This window comes from Carya illinoinensis, chromosome 7 (assembly GCF_018687715.1).
Source record: "Carya illinoinensis cultivar Pawnee chromosome 7, C.illinoinensisPawnee_v1, whole genome shotgun sequence".
NCBI classification, from domain to species: Eukaryota; Viridiplantae; Streptophyta; class Magnoliopsida; order Fagales; family Juglandaceae; genus Carya; species Carya illinoinensis.
Window position 1 is genome coordinate 3,272,217 of NC_056758.1, and position 18,071 is coordinate 3,290,287.

At 37.3% G+C, this 18,071-nt stretch overlaps 3 protein-coding genes and 2 non-coding genes across 6 annotated transcripts; all 5 read right to left on the reverse strand.

The window, feature by feature from the left end:
• Positions 1-5,072: 5,072 nt before the first annotated feature.
• On the reverse strand, positions 5,073-6,375 carry LOC122317001 (40S ribosomal protein S28). 2 transcript variants are annotated; one of them, XM_043133882.1, is made up of 3 exons: positions 6,223-6,335; positions 5,955-6,156; positions 5,073-5,562 (listed from the first exon to the last, which is right to left on the reverse strand). In XM_043133882.1, the coding sequence occupies exon 3, from the start codon at positions 5,537-5,539 to the stop codon at positions 5,342-5,344; it is 198 nt and encodes a 65-aa protein (XP_042989816.1). In that variant the 5' UTR covers positions 5,540-5,562; positions 5,955-6,156; positions 6,223-6,335; the 3' UTR covers positions 5,073-5,341. The 2 variants fall into 2 exon arrangements, with proteins under 2 accessions (XP_042989816.1, XP_042989815.1); XM_043133881.1 differs by lacking the exon at positions 5,955-6,156 and having other exon boundaries at positions 6,223-6,375.
• Positions 5,761-5,845, reverse strand: LOC122317665. Its single transcript, XR_006244586.1, has one exon. It is a non-coding gene; the product is annotated as a small nucleolar RNA snoR53Y (small nucleolar RNA).
• On the reverse strand, positions 5,987-6,084 carry LOC122317659. The gene has a single exon (XR_006244582.1). It is a non-coding gene; the product is annotated as a small nucleolar RNA snoR69Y (small nucleolar RNA).
• Positions 6,376-7,637: 1,262 nt separating the features above from the next.
• LOC122314886 (F-box protein PP2-B15-like) lies at positions 7,638-16,252 on the reverse strand. Its single transcript, XM_043130520.1, has 3 exons — positions 15,340-16,252; positions 13,231-13,349; positions 7,638-8,147 (listed from the first exon to the last, which is right to left on the reverse strand). Exons 1-3 carry the CDS (start codon positions 15,601-15,603, stop codon positions 7,676-7,678), a joined length of 855 nt encoding a protein of 284 aa, XP_042986454.1. The 5' UTR covers positions 15,604-16,252; the 3' UTR covers positions 7,638-7,675.
• Positions 16,253-16,386: 134 nt separating this feature from the next.
• Positions 16,387-18,071, reverse strand: LOC122314885 (F-box protein PP2-B13-like). The gene is made up of 3 exons (XM_043130519.1): positions 17,543-18,071; positions 17,287-17,405; positions 16,387-17,185 (listed from the first exon to the last, which is right to left on the reverse strand). Exons 1-3 carry the CDS (start codon positions 17,807-17,809, stop codon positions 16,723-16,725), a joined length of 849 nt encoding a protein of 282 aa, XP_042986453.1. The 5' UTR covers positions 17,810-18,071; the 3' UTR covers positions 16,387-16,722.

The window sequence follows — 18,071 nt, forward strand, 5'->3', positions numbered from 1 at the left end:
GGATTCTTTTCAAGACTTTATTATGAATAATTCATTATAAGAGTGCGATTGAAACGTAGTTACATCAAATCCCTAACTTTGGCTGCAAGGCATATAACAATGGACTCTGCAGCTCGCTCAAAATTGATTTAATTTGCCTAAACTAGACTGGATTGAGCTTCCAAAATTGTACCTCGTTCATCTCTAGGAGATTTTTTTGGCAATATCGCATTTCCAATACCATGAGCTATAATAAAATGCTTGCTAGGATCTGTTTGGTTTTTAATATATTAATTGGCAAATAGTGGGTGTTTCATTGGAAGTTGGGATAGATCATTTTTTTCCTCATGGTCATCTATCTTCTGTCTTTTCCCGAATCACGTAGCTGAAATATTATAGATATTTTGCATTATCAAGTTTGTAGTAGTTTATAAGTGAATAAATCATTTATGGGTGTGCAAAATCAATCAAACTCTCGTGAACCTATTGATTTAAAAATTGATGGCAATGGGTGCGTGAAACAATCTAGCTTTCATGAAATTAGAAAATTCTTCGCAAAGGAACCATGTTGAGTCTCCATCTATCACACACCGCACATAACATAAATTGAAGTGCTCGAAACAAGCAATATTTAGCCATATATGCACATTGGTTTGCCTCGGAAATTCTCGTTTTATAAAGACATTTAATGACACTTGTACAAGCAGCTTCAAACTGGGTAGAGATTTGATCTAAAGTTTACAAGGTGAAAGCTCTTTCATAGCAAGTAATACAATTAAAATGAACCCCAAAATTATTTTTTTTTATCTTGTCTCTTCTCCTGGAGGCATCGTATCTCGAGCCAAGTTTAATTAATATAATGAACTTGAATTAATACTATATTTTCAGTTAAATAAAAAAACAATATATTAAGTGTTTCATTAACCTGATCAACCGTACATTACGTACGTTAAAAAGTCCAATCAAACCCAAACAAAGAAAAAAACAAAAACAGAAGGAAAATTGTACCGTTAGGAGTATGCCCACTACGATCACGATTGATGAGGCTAGAATGTCAAAAAGGGTTTGAAGCGAGCAAGCTGCATACAACTAGTTGCATTCATTTTAACTCTTCCCACGACTAATTTTTGGTTTTCTTAAAAGAGTACATCGAATTTGATCTAATGGAAAAGTGATTAGGAATGGTAACCAGATTGACCATATCATCGACTCTCTCCATTCTCTACATATAGCCATGCCTGCTGACCAATATGGTAGAGTATAAAAGATATTAAAATTTTCGTAACCGAGCAATGATGGATGTGCTCTTGCGTGTGTGTTAATTGTTGTTGGATCCGGTCATGACTCTCAGGTGATCGCATATGTTTGCATGTATTTCCCCATGCAGTGGCCTCATTCCTTCTGCAACACACAACCCGAGGGCCAACGTCATTTGTTCCAGCATCCAAACAACTTTTAAGATTCACGACCTTTAGCATGAAAACCTCAATAATGCTCCTGTTCGATGTCCACCTCTCGCTTTATTCAAATATCAATCGGAATTATTCATGATCTAGTTTTCATGTATATCTCAAAAATAATCTTAATTTCTTGTTTATAACTTGTATGTTTGGTCCATTGTTTACATCACTTATCATTTTGTGCAGTTAAAAAAAAAAAAAAAAAATTCTAAGCTCTTTCAAACCATGGAGAGGACTTGGCCCAGTCTTATATATATGGACGTGATCAGATGAAAAGTCATGTTTATTGTAATCAAATGATGCCTTAATTCCTGAAATGCTTGATCCCTTAGAATATTCCATATAAAAATCTCTATGTGGGTTTAGCGGCAAAGGAATTACAGAAAAGATACCATATAAAAATCCCATAGAGAAACCACCCATGGACGTGATTGCAAAAATAAAAATAAAAAATAAATAGAACAAAAAACAAAAAGAGAAACAGAGGAAAATCGGCAAAGAAGGAATATGAACTTCCAAGTCTGTGAAAATCGGAGAAATGCTCTAACAGCCAAGAGAGAAGAAATGGAATGGTAAAAATGGAGAAAAATTGTGCTGCTTGCTCTAAGATGGAGATCAGCACTTTTGTTTACAAATACACAAACTTGAGCTTACTCTGTTTACAAACTCACCACTAGAGTGGAGTAAGAGCTTCTAATATCAGTTGAAAATAACAAACAGAATATATGATCTAAGCACCTGAATTCTGTATGAAACCTAATCGGAATAGATGATGACACCTCGATCACTTTCAAGAATGGTCCTGTTCTTCGTTGTTTCAGGGAAACTAGGTTTTCTATGTAAGTAATTGCTTGCATCGTGCGTATTTCTCTGTCAATGTGAAGATCAGTCATTTGTTCCGTTGAGGGTTCATACAAGACTAGTCGTCCAAAATATGTTTGTAGAAAAAGGGCGTCATTCTTCCAAGATTCTAATGGTCTCAAATATCCTCTGCGAGGACCAACAGTGAGTAGCTTTGTCCAAGATTTCTGAACACCATATTCATGCAACAACCATATATCCAAGAGCAAACCAAGTCGAAAACTTACAGCCATAGCAATCAATTCATTCAAAGGAAAAAGTCTAGTAATACCGTAATTATTTTCATGTACAGCATCCGGCTGCGGCGTTTGAGAACCTATCCCATTCTGACCTTGATGGAAGGGGACCGGGCATGGAGTAGGTCTTTGTAGACGAAGTTTTGATCAGAAATTAGAGCATTCCAGGATTTGAAGACCCACTTGAATCGCATGAGAGAAATGACTAGCAGCCGTAGCAGAATCTCTTGCAACAATCCATCAGGGTGTCAACAATCCATCAGGGTGTTTGTCCTCCATCATCAAAATTGGTTTCTTTATTACAGAGTAATAAAAGGGAAAAGAAAAGGGTGATTACGATTACGCCAACTACAAACAAATACAGAAGAGAGCGTAAGGGTTTGTGGGTTCTAGTTTTTGAGAAAGGTGGGAGGGAACAAAATCAATAGTTGGAGCATATATATGAGGATCCGAGAGCAGGGGACTCTTACACATGATGAATGAATTTAAATATATACACGAACGACTAGATACATTTTTATAGCTTTCAAATTTCTAGTGATTCTTTCTTTCTTTCTTTTTTTGAGATTTTTTTTTTTTTTTTTGAAAAAAAGAAAGTAGGATCCATAAAGTAAATATTTCGGGTGTGCCACTGCCTTACTTTTTTCAAAGAGCCTGTAAGGTCTTACTGTCTTTAAAACTGTTTCTGCCATTAATCTTAAAATTAAAATGCAAAATGAAGTAGGATTTTTAACTTGGCCAAAGTTTAAGATTATTACTTTTCTTTTTAGAGAACTTTACATTATTTATATGTCAATATTTAATTTGTATAATAAATTTAAAATTAAATTCTATTATATTATATATCAAATTTTGTCATGCCAAATATATGGAGTGTCTCTTCTAACATTTAGTCACACACCATTAAATTAATGTTCAGTCGTATATGTAACAATATGTTGCCATTTAGTGACTGTTTGGGTTTGAGTTTGGAGGCTTAAAAAACCTTTTTAACAATATGTAAGAAACGTTTTTAGAGGATGTTGCTGGTCGGTGGTGAAGATGTTAGTGATGGTGATGTTGGCATTGTTGTGGGTGTAAGAAGTGGAGAGAGAGATGGTGGTGAAAAAGTACTGTTGCCACACCACCTTGTTCTGCAGTAGAACTCTTCTATAGTTTTCTTTTGTCTTTGGATGGCTTAAATCGATAAATGTTCTAAAATCAGATCCTCGACAACTTTCATGTAACAGAAATTGGCAACATTTCAAAGAAGTCATTTATGCGACTGGTATCAACAGAGATTGCAAAAAATGGGGTATCTTCCCAATTGAGCATCCGTGGAGTTTTCCAAGAGATCTTTTCTTCTATGTGATTCGAGTATAATTGGGTACCCATTTTTGTGACTTTCAAACAAAGAAAAGAGTTTGTGCAATTGGGTATTCGTTGGGGCAGAGGGAAGGGGCCATGGAAAAGAACTCGAACCAACAATGAAGCCTTTAGAATCAAAACCCCTGCGCATTGAAATTACATCGAATGAGATAATTTTGTGTAGCTTTTACTCTCAATCCAACTGACAGTTACCTCTTAGCATTAGCCCAAATATTGGTTTTGGACAACATTCTCTGCATTTTTTGGTCATTATAACCCACACCATCCACCAACTACCTCCAAAACCATAATCAACATGATATTAACTCCAAACCCACTACTATTCACCTAATGTTATTAATGCACACACCAAATCACCACTGACAAATTGAAGGAATCGTGCCTGAATCTCAGGCACATCACATTCACTGATAATGGGAATTATGAATGATTTTCATTCTGCCAAATCACAAACAAACCACTTGTCTAATTGACTTCATTATTGCAATCCTTCAAAATTCTTCTCATTTGCTAATTTGTGGTAGTTGGGTGTTTAAGTGGACGTATGATCGATTTGTGGTGGTTGTGTGATTAAGGGATCGCATTAAGTGTGTGTATTACCCAAAGTACCTCATAAGGCTCTATATAAAGCCATAGTCGTAGATTCTGAACACAGGAATTGAGGTAGGCCAGCAAGTTAGCAAAAGCCAAGAGTTCTATTCTTCGGCATTTCAAACGCGCCTGTCTGTCAATAAGGGGTTGGCATGCTGTTATTTATGAATGTTCATGCAATGATCAACATTACTATGTAAGCACAAGATTTGTCCCGAACCACAACATTCAAGAGATTTGGCCTATGCCCACGGATCATCTTGCGTTTCGTAAAGATGTTGGCTGTCGCATGGCCAGATATAAATAGACGCTAGTCTGTTTGAAGACCCAACAAAAATTAAATACAGGTAAATACAACTACAATATCTGCGTTGATGGAGCCTCATGAGTTATGAGATAGTTGTGGAATGTTCGTGCCGACTAGATCAACACCTCAGGTTTGCAATTATTATTGAACAATTACTTTATTGTTTAAATTTCTTCTTATAATTCATTTAAAAGAAATACCTTCCTTTCGAGTAAAACAAATGATGATCCTACATGATATACCAAAACGTCTGCCAAATTATGCTGCAAGTGTCAAAAGTTTTGAGTTTATTTATTTTGTCATCTCATAAATTATCATTGAAGTGTGGCTTTGTATGCCTATCCAACCTACTGAAACAGGCGACACAGTGGACTCCGGCCAATGGCATCAATCCTCATGTATTGTGTACACCTCAGAATAATCGACTCAGTAATTGCAAAATCAAACTTCATCAAAACAACAGTAGTTAAAGTGCCATTGACTAACCACAAGAAGAAACCAGCAAGAACTTGATAAGGAGGGGAGCAACGAGCAACCAATTAACGCAATCTTCTTGCTTCTCTTTCAGACTCGAGTAAGGTAAGGATGTCGCCTTCCCTCACAGGTCCCTTGACATTCCTCATGATGAACCGGTTCTGATCATCCAGAAACTTGACTCTCACCTGAGTCACCTGTCCTCTCGATCCGGTCCGACCCATTACTTTCACCACCACGGCATGCTTCACTTGAGATTCCATCCTGTGTTAAGCAACGGCGGATGCTGAACAGAGAACATGTTTCAATTTCCAGCATTAGTAAAGAAAGACTGCAACTTTGCTCGCCGATTTTTTTTTCTTCTCTCTTCTTTTCTTTTCAAATAAAACCCCAACAACTCTTTTTCCAGATGAGAAAAGGATCATGAAAATTCGAAGAAAATTCAAAGGAATTAAAACTCTAACCTACAATGCAGTGTTTAAATAATTCCCTCAGCAAATAAATCTAGAAAGATCCGATCATGTAGTTATCAGAATTAGCATGGTTTAATCTGAAGCATCATAGGGAATAATTACTCCTCCTTACGAACATATAATGTCCAAAACACACTAAAGCAGACAAGGTATATGAATGAACGCATCAAATATAACTTTCAAAAAAGACCAAAATCAAACCAACCTATATTTCGAAAAAAACAAGGGGGGAAATATGTATAGGCTCAGATAAGCATGGATTGAGTCTATTCCCAGACCCTTAAATGGGCCTCATAATGAGCTGGGATTAACCATATATCATCATTGCGAGAGAGAGAGAGAGAGCACAGACGAATCTCCAGAATTCACCACAATTTCGTGGCAAATACCAACATCTTCACAGAATTCTGGAAAACAAAAGAAGATTTTTACAGAAGAAAATAAGACTAAGAGCTATTGATAGAAGAACTTACATCTCGAATTTCAGAGACAGGTAGAGCGAGAAAACGAAAGGAGGGTTAGGGTTTTAAAGAAGAGAATAGAGGGTGTGATGGCGGCTAGGGTTTACAGTCTCAATGCGGCGATGACCTCTTATTTTTCAGTTTCTTATTAACGCCCTCGACTTTGGATGAAATTACAAAATCAATATGGCCCAGTTCTAATGTAGATAGGCTTCAGTGGCATCACAACATGGCCCAGCCCAATACTTTATATCTTCATTGCCGGCTAATGGATACGCTCCATTTAGGTAATGAAGTATTATTCACTATTATTTATTATTTTATTATTTTTTTTATTATTATTTTTTATTATTTAATATCTTTTTATTATTTTTTTATTATTATTTTGACCGCTACGAAAAGCTCTGCATCGAATGATCATAGTGTAATTTAAAAGCACTCCCATCCGATTTCCTAAACTTCCAAAACATCTCAATTTTAGGAGATTAACTTAACCTTTTAACAAAACTATCTCTCCGTTCGGTTCTCCCTATTTTAAAGAAAATGTTTATAAGGATGTGAACAGTGAACGGTGACTCCTATATTTGGGAAGCTACTGTTTATCCTATAAATCACTTTTTATATATATTTTATAGGGAGTAGTTAAAGATGTAGAAATAAATTAATAGAAATAATAATAAACAAATAATAAACAAATATTATTTTGATAGAATAGAAAAATGATAGGAAATGAAATATATGAAGTTTTTTAAAAAGATGAATAAAATTTAGAAGAAAATTATAAAATAAAATAAAGTGATTTCTAATTAAAATTCAGGAAAAATTGTAAAAAAATTAGTCGGCAATGCTGTAAGAGCATGTTCTCAAAATTGGAATCCTATGTAAACTTTTGTTAAAAATATAAAAGTCAGAATTGTTATATACCGTCCTCTTTTATTATCCTTCTTCCCATCATCTTTTACATAAAATCTGATGATCGAAAAATAAATCAATAATGATAAATAACTTTGTAATTATTTAGAAAAATGATATTTGCAGTCGTGGTTATGCAAACGGCATGCAGTCGCTTTAAAAAAAATGAATTAATATGGGACTTACATGAAAAAAAATTAACTTTTTAATCGTAGATCTCACTCTTTTTCAAAGCGATTACACGGTGTTTACAATTCCACGACTGTATGTAACATTGCTCAATTATTTAATATCACATAACAAAATGACGTGAAAATAATAATTAAAAAGATGGTGATAATATTTATGTAAAATAAAATTCATTATACGTCGTCCTTCTAGACTTCTGTTAACCTCAAATTTTGCCATGTAACGAAGTACAAGATCATTAGTCCAGCCTTCAGGTGCAGATGAAATAATATTTATTTTGAGACGAAGAATAAAATGTTAAGAGTTCATTTGTTTTACATCACTAAGGGTCCCAAAAGATCATTAAGTTTTAGAACAAAGATCTTCAATGAAGTTGTATAGGTCTGAGTTCAATTCCCTCGACAATCAGACCACCTTTGAGATGCTCACCCTTCACTTCCTTTAAGCACATCCTCACCTCCTCGTCACCTTGTTGATGATCGTTATAGAACTGTCCCAACTCAATCTCCATCCATCCATCTTTGCGCTCAACAGGAACTTGTTTCTCTGTAGAACAGAACTTTGATCTCTGCCAACTCCTCACACAACATAAACGCTCCGAAAATTGTTTCTTACTGTCACATGAGCGACTTAGATACACTGTCCCTTGTGATTTGACGACGTTGCCAACTTCGAGAGAGACCTCCGATGGCAAAGTGTCTAAACCGTAAGCACGATTGGCAAAGTGGACAATGAGATAGGTGCCGTAGAGTGTTCTTGGTGATAGCAGATTGGTGTTCAACAATCCCAGGATTTCCAGCCAGGAAATGGTCCTGAGCTCAGCAACTTCTGCAAATCTGAGATGTTGGAAAAAATGAAGAAATTTATGAATATTGAAGATCATTCCCTTTCCTCCATATCAGAAGCTACACAGCAAAAGGCATCGACCTCAAATGCAAATAATTCAGAAGAATCGGGCGTTACTTAGATTAGGCTGTGTGCTGTCCTTTCTGTGTAAATACACTACCTCTGTTAATGTAGTGCTCTGGCATGTACTGCCTCTGTAAAAATGTAGTGCTTGGCAAGATTCCGTTTGTAACAAACTCTGCCAATTTACTCTTCACAGCAGCGCATAACAGCTGCTTGTCTTATTGTCTATACGACTCTGTCAGATGGTGTATATATATACCAGCATGTATTGCTCTACTATTCAATCAATGAGAATCGGAGTTTCTTCCTTCTAAATATTTTTCCTTTACATGGTATCAGAGCTGGAATACGACTAACGTCCTCCATGGCTGGTAACCACTCCTCAGAGAAAGATAATTCTTCCCCCACCCTCCAGCTTCCCAGTAATTTTTCTCACATTGTCTCAGTCAAACTAGGTTCCGATAACTATCTTCTTTGGCGTGCGCAGATTATTCCATATCTCCATGGCCAGGAACTCTACCATTTTATTGATGGTTCTTCTCCTCCTCCCCCTCCGCATCTGCCTGTCTCATCTCCTTCTCCATCTCTCTCTCCCCCACCCAATCCAGCTTATCTCCAATGGCGTCGTACAGATCAACTCCTTCTCAGTACTCTTCTCTCCTCACTTACTGAACCTATCCTTGCTCAAGCCATTTCCTCCCGCACATCACGTGAACTTTGGGTCTCACTTGACACATTGTTCACCTCTCAATCTCAGGCCAAAATTTTTCATATCCGTCATCAACTCACCAACTTAAAAAAAGGTTCCCTTTCCGTAACAGAGTATTATTGCAAAGTTCGTTTTCTTTCTGATACAATGACTGCTGCGGGTGAACCATTGAGGGACTCAGAGGTGGTTTCCTACATTTTAAATGGCCTCAACTCAGAATTTGAGACCTTTGTTACTTCGATCAACACACGTTCCACACTTATCACTTCTGCAGAACTTTTTAATTTTCTTCTTACTTTTGAAAGTCGTCTCTCCCTCATCTCCCCCCAACCTGGTCTTCTTCCTAACCCTTCAGTCAATGTTACCACTTCATTTTCTCCTCGTGGTGGTCGAGGTGTTTTTCGAAACAATCGGAATGGCTATCGAGGTGGTCGCACTCGAGGTGGACGCTTCCCCTCCTTTTCTCAGCCATCTTCACAAACTGCTAACAAACCAACTTGTCAGGTTTGTCAAAAAATTGGTCGTGTGGCCTTGCAATGCTACCATAGATTCGATCAAGCCTACCAATATGATCCTCCTCGAGCTTTGTCCACCCACTACACTAGTACTCAATCTCTGTCTGAAAAACAGTGGTACCCTGACTCAGCTGCTACGAACCACCTCACTTCAGATATGAACAACCTCAATCTCTCTGTTGAGCCATATTCCGGACCTGAGCAAATTAAAGTTGGTGATGGTACTGGTCTTCCCGTCACTCACTTTGGTGATTCCTCTTTTTCTACTTCCAACTCTAAATTTTTGCTGCGTAACTTGCTTTATGTTCCTCAAATTACAAAGAATCTTGTCTCAGTCAACCAGTTTTGTTGTGATAATTCAGTCTTTTTTGAATTTCATGACTCTTGTTTCCTTGTGAAGGACAAGCGGACGGGAATCCCTTTGCTCAAAGGTCCAACACATAATGGACTCTATGTTTTTCCCTCCTCCAACACTCCCAAGACAGACCGGGTTGCTTTAGTTGGAGAACGGACCACTGTTGCTCAAGGGCATCATCGCCTTGGCCATCCATCTCTTCGGCTTGTTTCCCATATCTTACACAGCAAATGCCTACCTTTTGTTCCTTCTCAACTCAACTTTTTTTGTACTAGTTGTCCTCTTGCCAAATGTCGGCAATTATCTTTCAAGAATTCTGTTAATCGCTCTCTTGCACCTTTATATTTGATTTATGTTGATGTTTGGGGTCCATCCCCTCATTTATCAAGAGATGGTTTTCGGTACTATATTTCTTTTGTCGACGACTATAGCCGTTATACATGGTTTTACCCACTCGCTTCTAAAGGCGATGCTACCTCTACCTTTCTTCTCTTTCAAAAATATGTTGAGAGACTCCTAAATGCTAAAATAAAAATTATTCAAAGTGATTGGGGTGGCGAATTTCGCCCCCTTACCCGAGTCCTTCAATCCCAAGGAATAGTGCACCGTCTCTCTTGTCCTCATACTCACCAACAAAATGGTGTAGTAGAGAGAAAACACCGTCATATAGTCGAAACAGGATTGGCACTTTTAGCAACAGCTTCTCTACCTTACAAATTTTGGTCAGATGCTTTTCATACCGCTGCTCATCTCATTAATTTTCTTCCATCTCCCTCCCTTAAAAATAAATCACCTCATCTTCTTCTTTTCAAAAAGGAACCAGATTACTCTTTTCTTAAAATCTTTGGTTCCGAATGCTGGCCAAATTTGCGCCCTTACAACAATCACAAAATGCATTTTCGCTCTCTCTCTTGCATTTTTCTTGGATATAGCCCCTTGCACAAAGGATACAAATGCTTTCATGTACCGACCAGTCGCATGTACATATCCCGAGATGTGTTCTTCAATGAAAATTCTTTTCCATATCACACTTTTTCCTCGTCGGGCTCCAATTCTTCTCAGCATATGCATACCACTCTCCCCATTTATCCTCCTTCAATTCTCGGGCCCAGACCTCCTCTCTTTTCTCAGACCCCACTTTCCACTTCGGGCCCATCCTCTTCTCCAAGCCCATTCTTCTCTACAAGCCCATCTCTCATTTCCTCATCCCCTTCACCCAATACGACTCCAGTTCCTTCTTCGGCAGCTTTACCCTCCTCTCCAAACCCTCCCCCACCTCTCCCACCTCCTCGGTCTCCCATTATCACCCGATCAAAAACAGACTCCTCCCGTCCCAAAACCTTCACCGATGGCTCCATCCCTTACCCCTCGTCTCGGCAATGTCTCACCACTTCGCTTGCCGTTCCAGAGGAGCCATCCTCATACTCTGTTGCTTCCCGATTTCAAGAATGGCGTGACGCCATGACATCTGAGTTTCAGGCCCTCCTTCATAATCACACCTGGACTCTAGTTCCCCCTCCCCCCTCCTCTAACATTGTTGGTTGCAAGTGGGTTTTTCGCACGAAGCATAACGCAGATGGGACAATCGAACGTCGTAAAGCACGTCTCGTTGCCAAAGGATTTCATCAACAGGAAGGTATAGATTATACTGAAACTTTTAGCCCTGTTGTGAAACCTACTACCATTCGGATTGTGTTATCTTTAGCTGTCTCAAATGGTTGGCCTCTTCGGCAATTAGATATTCAGAACGCCTTTCTCCATGGCGATCTTACTGAGTCTGTTTACATGACCCAACCCGTTGGCTTCACCCATCCAGACCACCCTGAATATGTTTGTTGTCTAAAGAAAGCCATCTATGGCCTAAAGCAAGCTCCACGAGCTTGGTTCGCACAACTCAGCTCCTGTCTATGAGAATATGGCTTTCTTCCCTCAAAATCTGATCCATCATTATTTGTTTATTCTTCAAAATCCATTACAATTTTTATTTTAGTATATGTCGATGATATTGTGGTCACCAGTTCCCATCCGTCGCATATTGATCATCTTGTTGCTTTTCTTAGTTCTGTTTTTCCTGTCAAAGATTTGGGCAGGTTGTCTTTTTTTCTTGGTCTAGAAATTTCATATCTGTCCGATGGTCTCCACCTTTCACAAAGGAAATACATTCATGATCTCCTATCTAAAACTAACATGCTTTCGGCCAAAGGAGTAACTTCTCCAATGGCTGCCTCCACTAAACTCTCCATTTCGGACACTCCCTCCTTTTCTGACCAAACTCTCTATAGGAGTGTTGTTGGAAGCCTTCAATACCTCTCCTTAACCCGTCCTGACATTGCCTTTGCAGTAAATAAAATTTGCCAATTTATGCACAACCCCAAACACTCTCATTGGCAAGCTGTCAAACGCTTGTTAAGGTATTTGAAGCACACAATCAATTTCGGTCTTCTCATCAGAAAATCCTCTAGTCTCCAACTTCAAGCCTTCTCTGATGCGGATTGGGCAGGTTGCCCTGATGACCGCCGCTCCACCGGTGGATTTTGCATCTTTCTTGGTCAAAATCTTGTCTCTTGGAGCTCTCGCAAGCAACGCACCGTTGCTCGCTCAAGTACTGAAGCTGAATACAAATCCCTTGCAAATACCACTGCTGAACTCCTATGGATACAGTCACTCCTTAAAGAACTTCTTGTTTTTCTCCCAAAAACTCCATTGCTTTGGTGTGATAATCTCGGTGCAACCTACCTTTCTGTCAATCCTATACTTCATTCCCGCACCAAACATATGGAAATTGACTTTCATTTTGTTCGAGATCGTGTTGCTGCAAAGACACTTCAGGTTGCTTTTCTTCCATCCAAAGACCAAGTGGCAGATGTTCTCACCAAACCTATAGCATCCTCTCGTTTTCATCTGCTCAGATCGAGCCTCACAGTTGCTGATACACCGATCGGCTCGAGGGGGCGTATTGAAGATCATTCCCTTTCCTCCATATCAGAAGCTACACAGCAAAAGGCATCGACCTCAAATGCAAATAATTCAGAAGAATCGGGCGTTACTTAGATTAGGCTGTGTGCTGTCCTTTCTGTGTAAATACACTACCTCTGTTAATGTAGTGCTCTGGCATGTACTGCCTCTGTAAAAATGTAGTGCTTGGCAAGATTCCGTTTGTAACAAACTCTGCCAATTTACTCTTCACAGCAGCGCATAACAACTGCTTGTCTTATTGTCTATACGACTCTGTCAGATGGTGTATATATATACCAGCATGTATTGCTCTACTATTCAATCAATGAGAATCGGAGTTTCTTCCTTCTAAATATTTTTCCTTTACAATGGAGTTAATGTCCTTCTGATTGATTTAAAACATCTGGGTTATTGAATAAAGTGTCATCAAAGATTGAAAAGATAGGCTTTTGAAATCATTAGAATGAAATACAGACCTTGATTGTGGAAGCGGTTTCCAGGACCAATATAGAGGATGGCTGGCCCACTTGATTGAAAGGTCCCTTGCACTCAACATGTAACATTTTTTGCCTGTTGATTTCTCTATTGAGAAGATCTGCATCATTTAAAAGAAAAAACAGTAACATTTATTTTTCACTTCTTGGATATTTGCTTCGATTTCCTTCTTCATGTTCATGTGGTACCCCAAGTTAAGGCCAGATGTGAATCAACAGGTGGTGGAAGAAATATGAACTTCGTTTTCTGTTTTTTCCTAATTCTCGAAGTTCATATTTGTTCCACCACCTGTAAATGCACAAAGTAACCTTGATATTGAAACTATATCCATATATAGTGTGAGTTTCCCTAGTTTTGATGATCTTATTCTCAGGCTGCATGTGCATTCGTTTTCAAATGGACCATATTATCTGCTCCGTACGCACGCACGTAGTAATTGATCCAATGCTCAGAATACATATAATGCATGCCTTGAAAACAAGCTGCATGCTAGCTAATTATACATTAATTTCCTTTCTAACTTCGATCTTCTTGTTATTTTTCTTGTAGCTCTAATTAGTCTATAAAAGCCATTAATGAGGGATTCTTTGACACAAAATTCATCAGTTATGAACTCCTAAAATGTATATATATAATTTGACATGCATGCAATTTTTCTTCGGAATCATATCCCTTAAAGATATTGTTTGAACTCTAGGATCTAGTATATAAGAGAGTAACACATAAAGTGAGCTCCGCAATATTTATAATTTTATATAGCAATTATAGCCGCTTGAAAATTTCAGTAAGACGGCTATAAATATTGTAGAGTATATTTAATTAAAATGTATATATTTCTCTCACTCTAAAATTTATTCACTTTTTCAAAACTTTTCATATCATCTCATCTTATCTTATCTCATCTAATCATTACAACTTTTTCAAATTTATATACAAAATAAAATAAACAATTCAACTTTTATAAATTTCAATATAAAAATAATATTAAAATAATATATTCTAATAATATTTTATTCAATTTTTAACTTTAATCTCAACTCATCTCATCTCTCATCTCTGAAAACAAACGAGGTTAGAGTTTGAACAAAAACTTTATATATAAATATATATGACTAGAATGAGAAACTTTAATATTCTACTTTTTTCTTATTTTGATAAAAGTGGTGGTGGGTTTCAAACTCAAATTTTTCATTTGAAAAATCGGATCATATAACATCAGACCATCAAGCAGCTTCAAGCTCTTGACTCAATATTCTACTGGTCTTTGGTATAACGTGATCTATACTTCTGTTTGGATCAAATGTAATTGATGTTTGCATGTTCAAAAACTATTATTTTTTGTTCTTTTTACAAGCACCAAACTCCATATATAATTACATACAAGGCTAGACACGGTGAGAAAATTGATCATTCCGTTCACATTTCCAATTATCCCATTCACACGCATTCTAAAAGAATCATAATATTGTAGAACTTTCGGGTGGATAATTCAGTGTTCATACGTGTCAGCTTTCATTCATTCTTAGAACGAGAAGCTGCTTTTTCTACACATAAACGTCCTTGACTGGTCATTATAATTAAGCTCCCTGTCGGCTGTTGGTTAAACCGGCCCACAAGTTACTCAATTTTGCTTTTCCTAGTCAAATGTTGTAATTAATTACCAATAAGCGGAATAAAGTAATTAAGAAGAATAGAACGGGTCTAATTTCTTGCTCTCAATAGGACTTTGCCAACTATATATCATGCATTGAAGATATATAAATTTACTTAATAAACAGTGTAAAGATCGAAAAGACGTATTCAAATATCTTAGAGTAAGAAGTAAATAAACATATGAAATGAGTTTTACTGCTAGATGAGTGTTTAGTGAGTAGTTAACCTATCGAGACCGGAGTTTAATTTGAAGAAGTAGGTCCATAGAATCTTAACTTGAAAAGGTTTCCCCACATCAAAATAAAAAAAATATTATTGATTGGTAAATATATATGTATTAGGAGTCTCGACATAAAATTTGGAATGATAATTAATATTATACTGTTATTTTTGTTAAATATTTTAAAATAAATCATCCCCATAATAATAGAATTTACCTTTCTATCTCCATCAATTAGCTGTGGATTACTTAACCTGGCGAATAACTCTTTCTTGGACGAATAAACAAAAGGAGAGACTAATCTGGAGAGAATTTCTTCATAGTTTGGTGGCAGAAATTTCTCCCAAACAGTGTCTGAATCGGCCACGAAACGGATCAGTGAAGAGAGCAGTACTGATCGGCACACATCTTGAGGAGATGTCAAAGACATAATCTGTGTAAAACAATCTTCAGGCAACAGATCCAAAGTGCTTTCACTCATATTTTTACTTGACTCTCTCTTTTTAATACAAAGCGTATTTGTATCTGATGCGTTCAAAGTCACAAACTCGACCTTCTTTATATACACATCCAGTATGTCCCAGATGGTCCAACAGTATCGTTAATATGACGACATAATTTCTTGGCACTGTTTAAAATGACAACATGAAGGGAACACATGATGAGGACATCGCAGAAATCTAAGACGATTGATTATTTCTAAGACGACTCGTCAACGTCATATCTATAGACGAGTTGGAAGAAGTTTCAATCCAATTTAGAGAGAATTTATCCGGAATTAAATTTCAAGGAGTCGTCAAAATCAAGCACGCTATATACTTATGTCATTTGTGTTGAGTAATAATTTAATATTGTCTGTGGACAATATCTTAGACATATTTATAAAGAATGAGCCACTCTCTTTTGTTGAATCGGTTTTATGAGATGAGTTAAACTCATAAATTTCTTCATGGTATCAGAACCTGCCATAGGATGAATAGGAATTCACACTAATTACCCTATAACAAAGACTAAGAAAAATACTGACCTGTACGTGAGGAACAATATTAATGAATAATTCTACATTTTGTTTGTGGACAAGGTCTTTAACATGTTTATAAGAAATGAGTAATCCTCTCTTACTCTCTTATTAAATTGATTTTATGAAATGAGTTAGGCTCATAAATTTCTTCAATTTAATGTTACTAATTGTTTTCGTTCTCTTTTAAAAAGCAATGAAAAATGAGAGCTATAATTTGAGAAAGAGAGGATGGAAAGATGAGGATTGAGGACCACAAACATAAGTTGGAACTCTATTCAAAACTTTAGGATAACTTACTTGAACTCAATTCAAGTGGCTTTGTGTAAGCAGAATAAATTATTAGCACATGAGTTTCCTTCCTCCTGTCTTGTATTCCAAAAGGAATAGTCCTTTGTCTTCTTGTATAAAATGTGCACACTGAACAGAATTTCCTTTTTCTACATAATTCCCACTCTCTATCAATAAAGGGGACAAAAAATAAAAATAAATAAAAAAATCAATTGAAACACCTAATTTGTACCTATACCCTTTGTACTTTTCTATTTTATCTCCCTCACTTCAAAGCAAATTAACAATCTTTCAATACTCTTTAGGCCTTAATTCAATTCCTTCAATGACAAGTCCTCCTTTCAATTGATGTCCCTTAAGCTCCATCAAACTCATATTCACCTCCTCTGAAGCATCACTACTAAAGAACTCGCCCAGCTCTATCTCCATCCATCCATCCTCTCTTTTACATGGGACTCGTCCGTCTCCTTCTCCTACTCTCTTTCCCAAAATTTCGATGCGGTTCTTATAAAATAGGCACTCCATTTGCTGTTTCTTCTGATCCCCACGAGTTAGATATGCTGTGCCATTGAATAGCCTGTTCCCAACTGAGACTGATATTTCAGATGGTATTGAATCCAGCCCATATGCACGATCACAGGTTTGCAATACAAGATAAGCACCATATGTTGTGTTTGGTGACAGACTTTGAGTTCTGATTTTTCCATGAATTTCTAACCAGCTTGTTGTTCTGAGCTCAGCCACTTCCGAGAACCTGATGAAAAAAAAAAACATGAGTACTTCTGGATGCTTAGTTTTTGTCCTCATGATGCTAATATTATCAAATCCTAAAGGTGATTTTAAGAGAAGAGAAACCTTGATTCTGGGACAGATCTCCAGCTCCAACACATGGGTTCATCGCTCCCTGTTATGGAAATTTCTCTTGCAGACAGCATATAGGATATTTTGCCAGATGATTTGTCTAGCTTAAAGCTCTGCATTATGTGGAACATAGAACAAACAGGGATGTCAGATGTGTATATAAGAGATGTATATACAACAGGTAGAGAGGGAGATCTTTAATCCATGAGAAGGGAGAAGATTTTTAGACGGAAATCATTCCAAATCGTACCTTTTTGCCACCGTCTATGAGAACCGGATTGCAGAGAAGAAGAAAAAGCTCCTTCATTGCAGAAAACGTCAAAGGAGTGACCAACCTCGAGACAACATCCCTATACTCAGCCGGCAAAAACCTCTTCCACACAACATCGGACTCTGCCGCAGAACGAAAGGTGGATGACACTATTGAAGATCTGCATGCGTCTGATGGAGAGGTGTTCGACAGAATTGTGGACACACAGTCTATTGGCAACATCTCTATGTCCATCCCTCTGCCCATTGAATTTGACACAAAAATCCTGAGAACTGAGAACCAAAACCAGTAGGGTCTTTGAGTTTTGGGTTTCTGGGTCCTAATTCTGATCTGCTTGTGATATTTGTATACATTGATTGTATATATACACGAAAGCTTTTAAACTATTGTAAGTCTTGGTCAAGATTTAGACGCGCTGAATAGAATTAGCAAAAGTGTTAGCATGAACCAGATGTCAGACATCGAATTCGGGAAAAAGTGATCGTGTTTGTATTGGATTTGACCATTA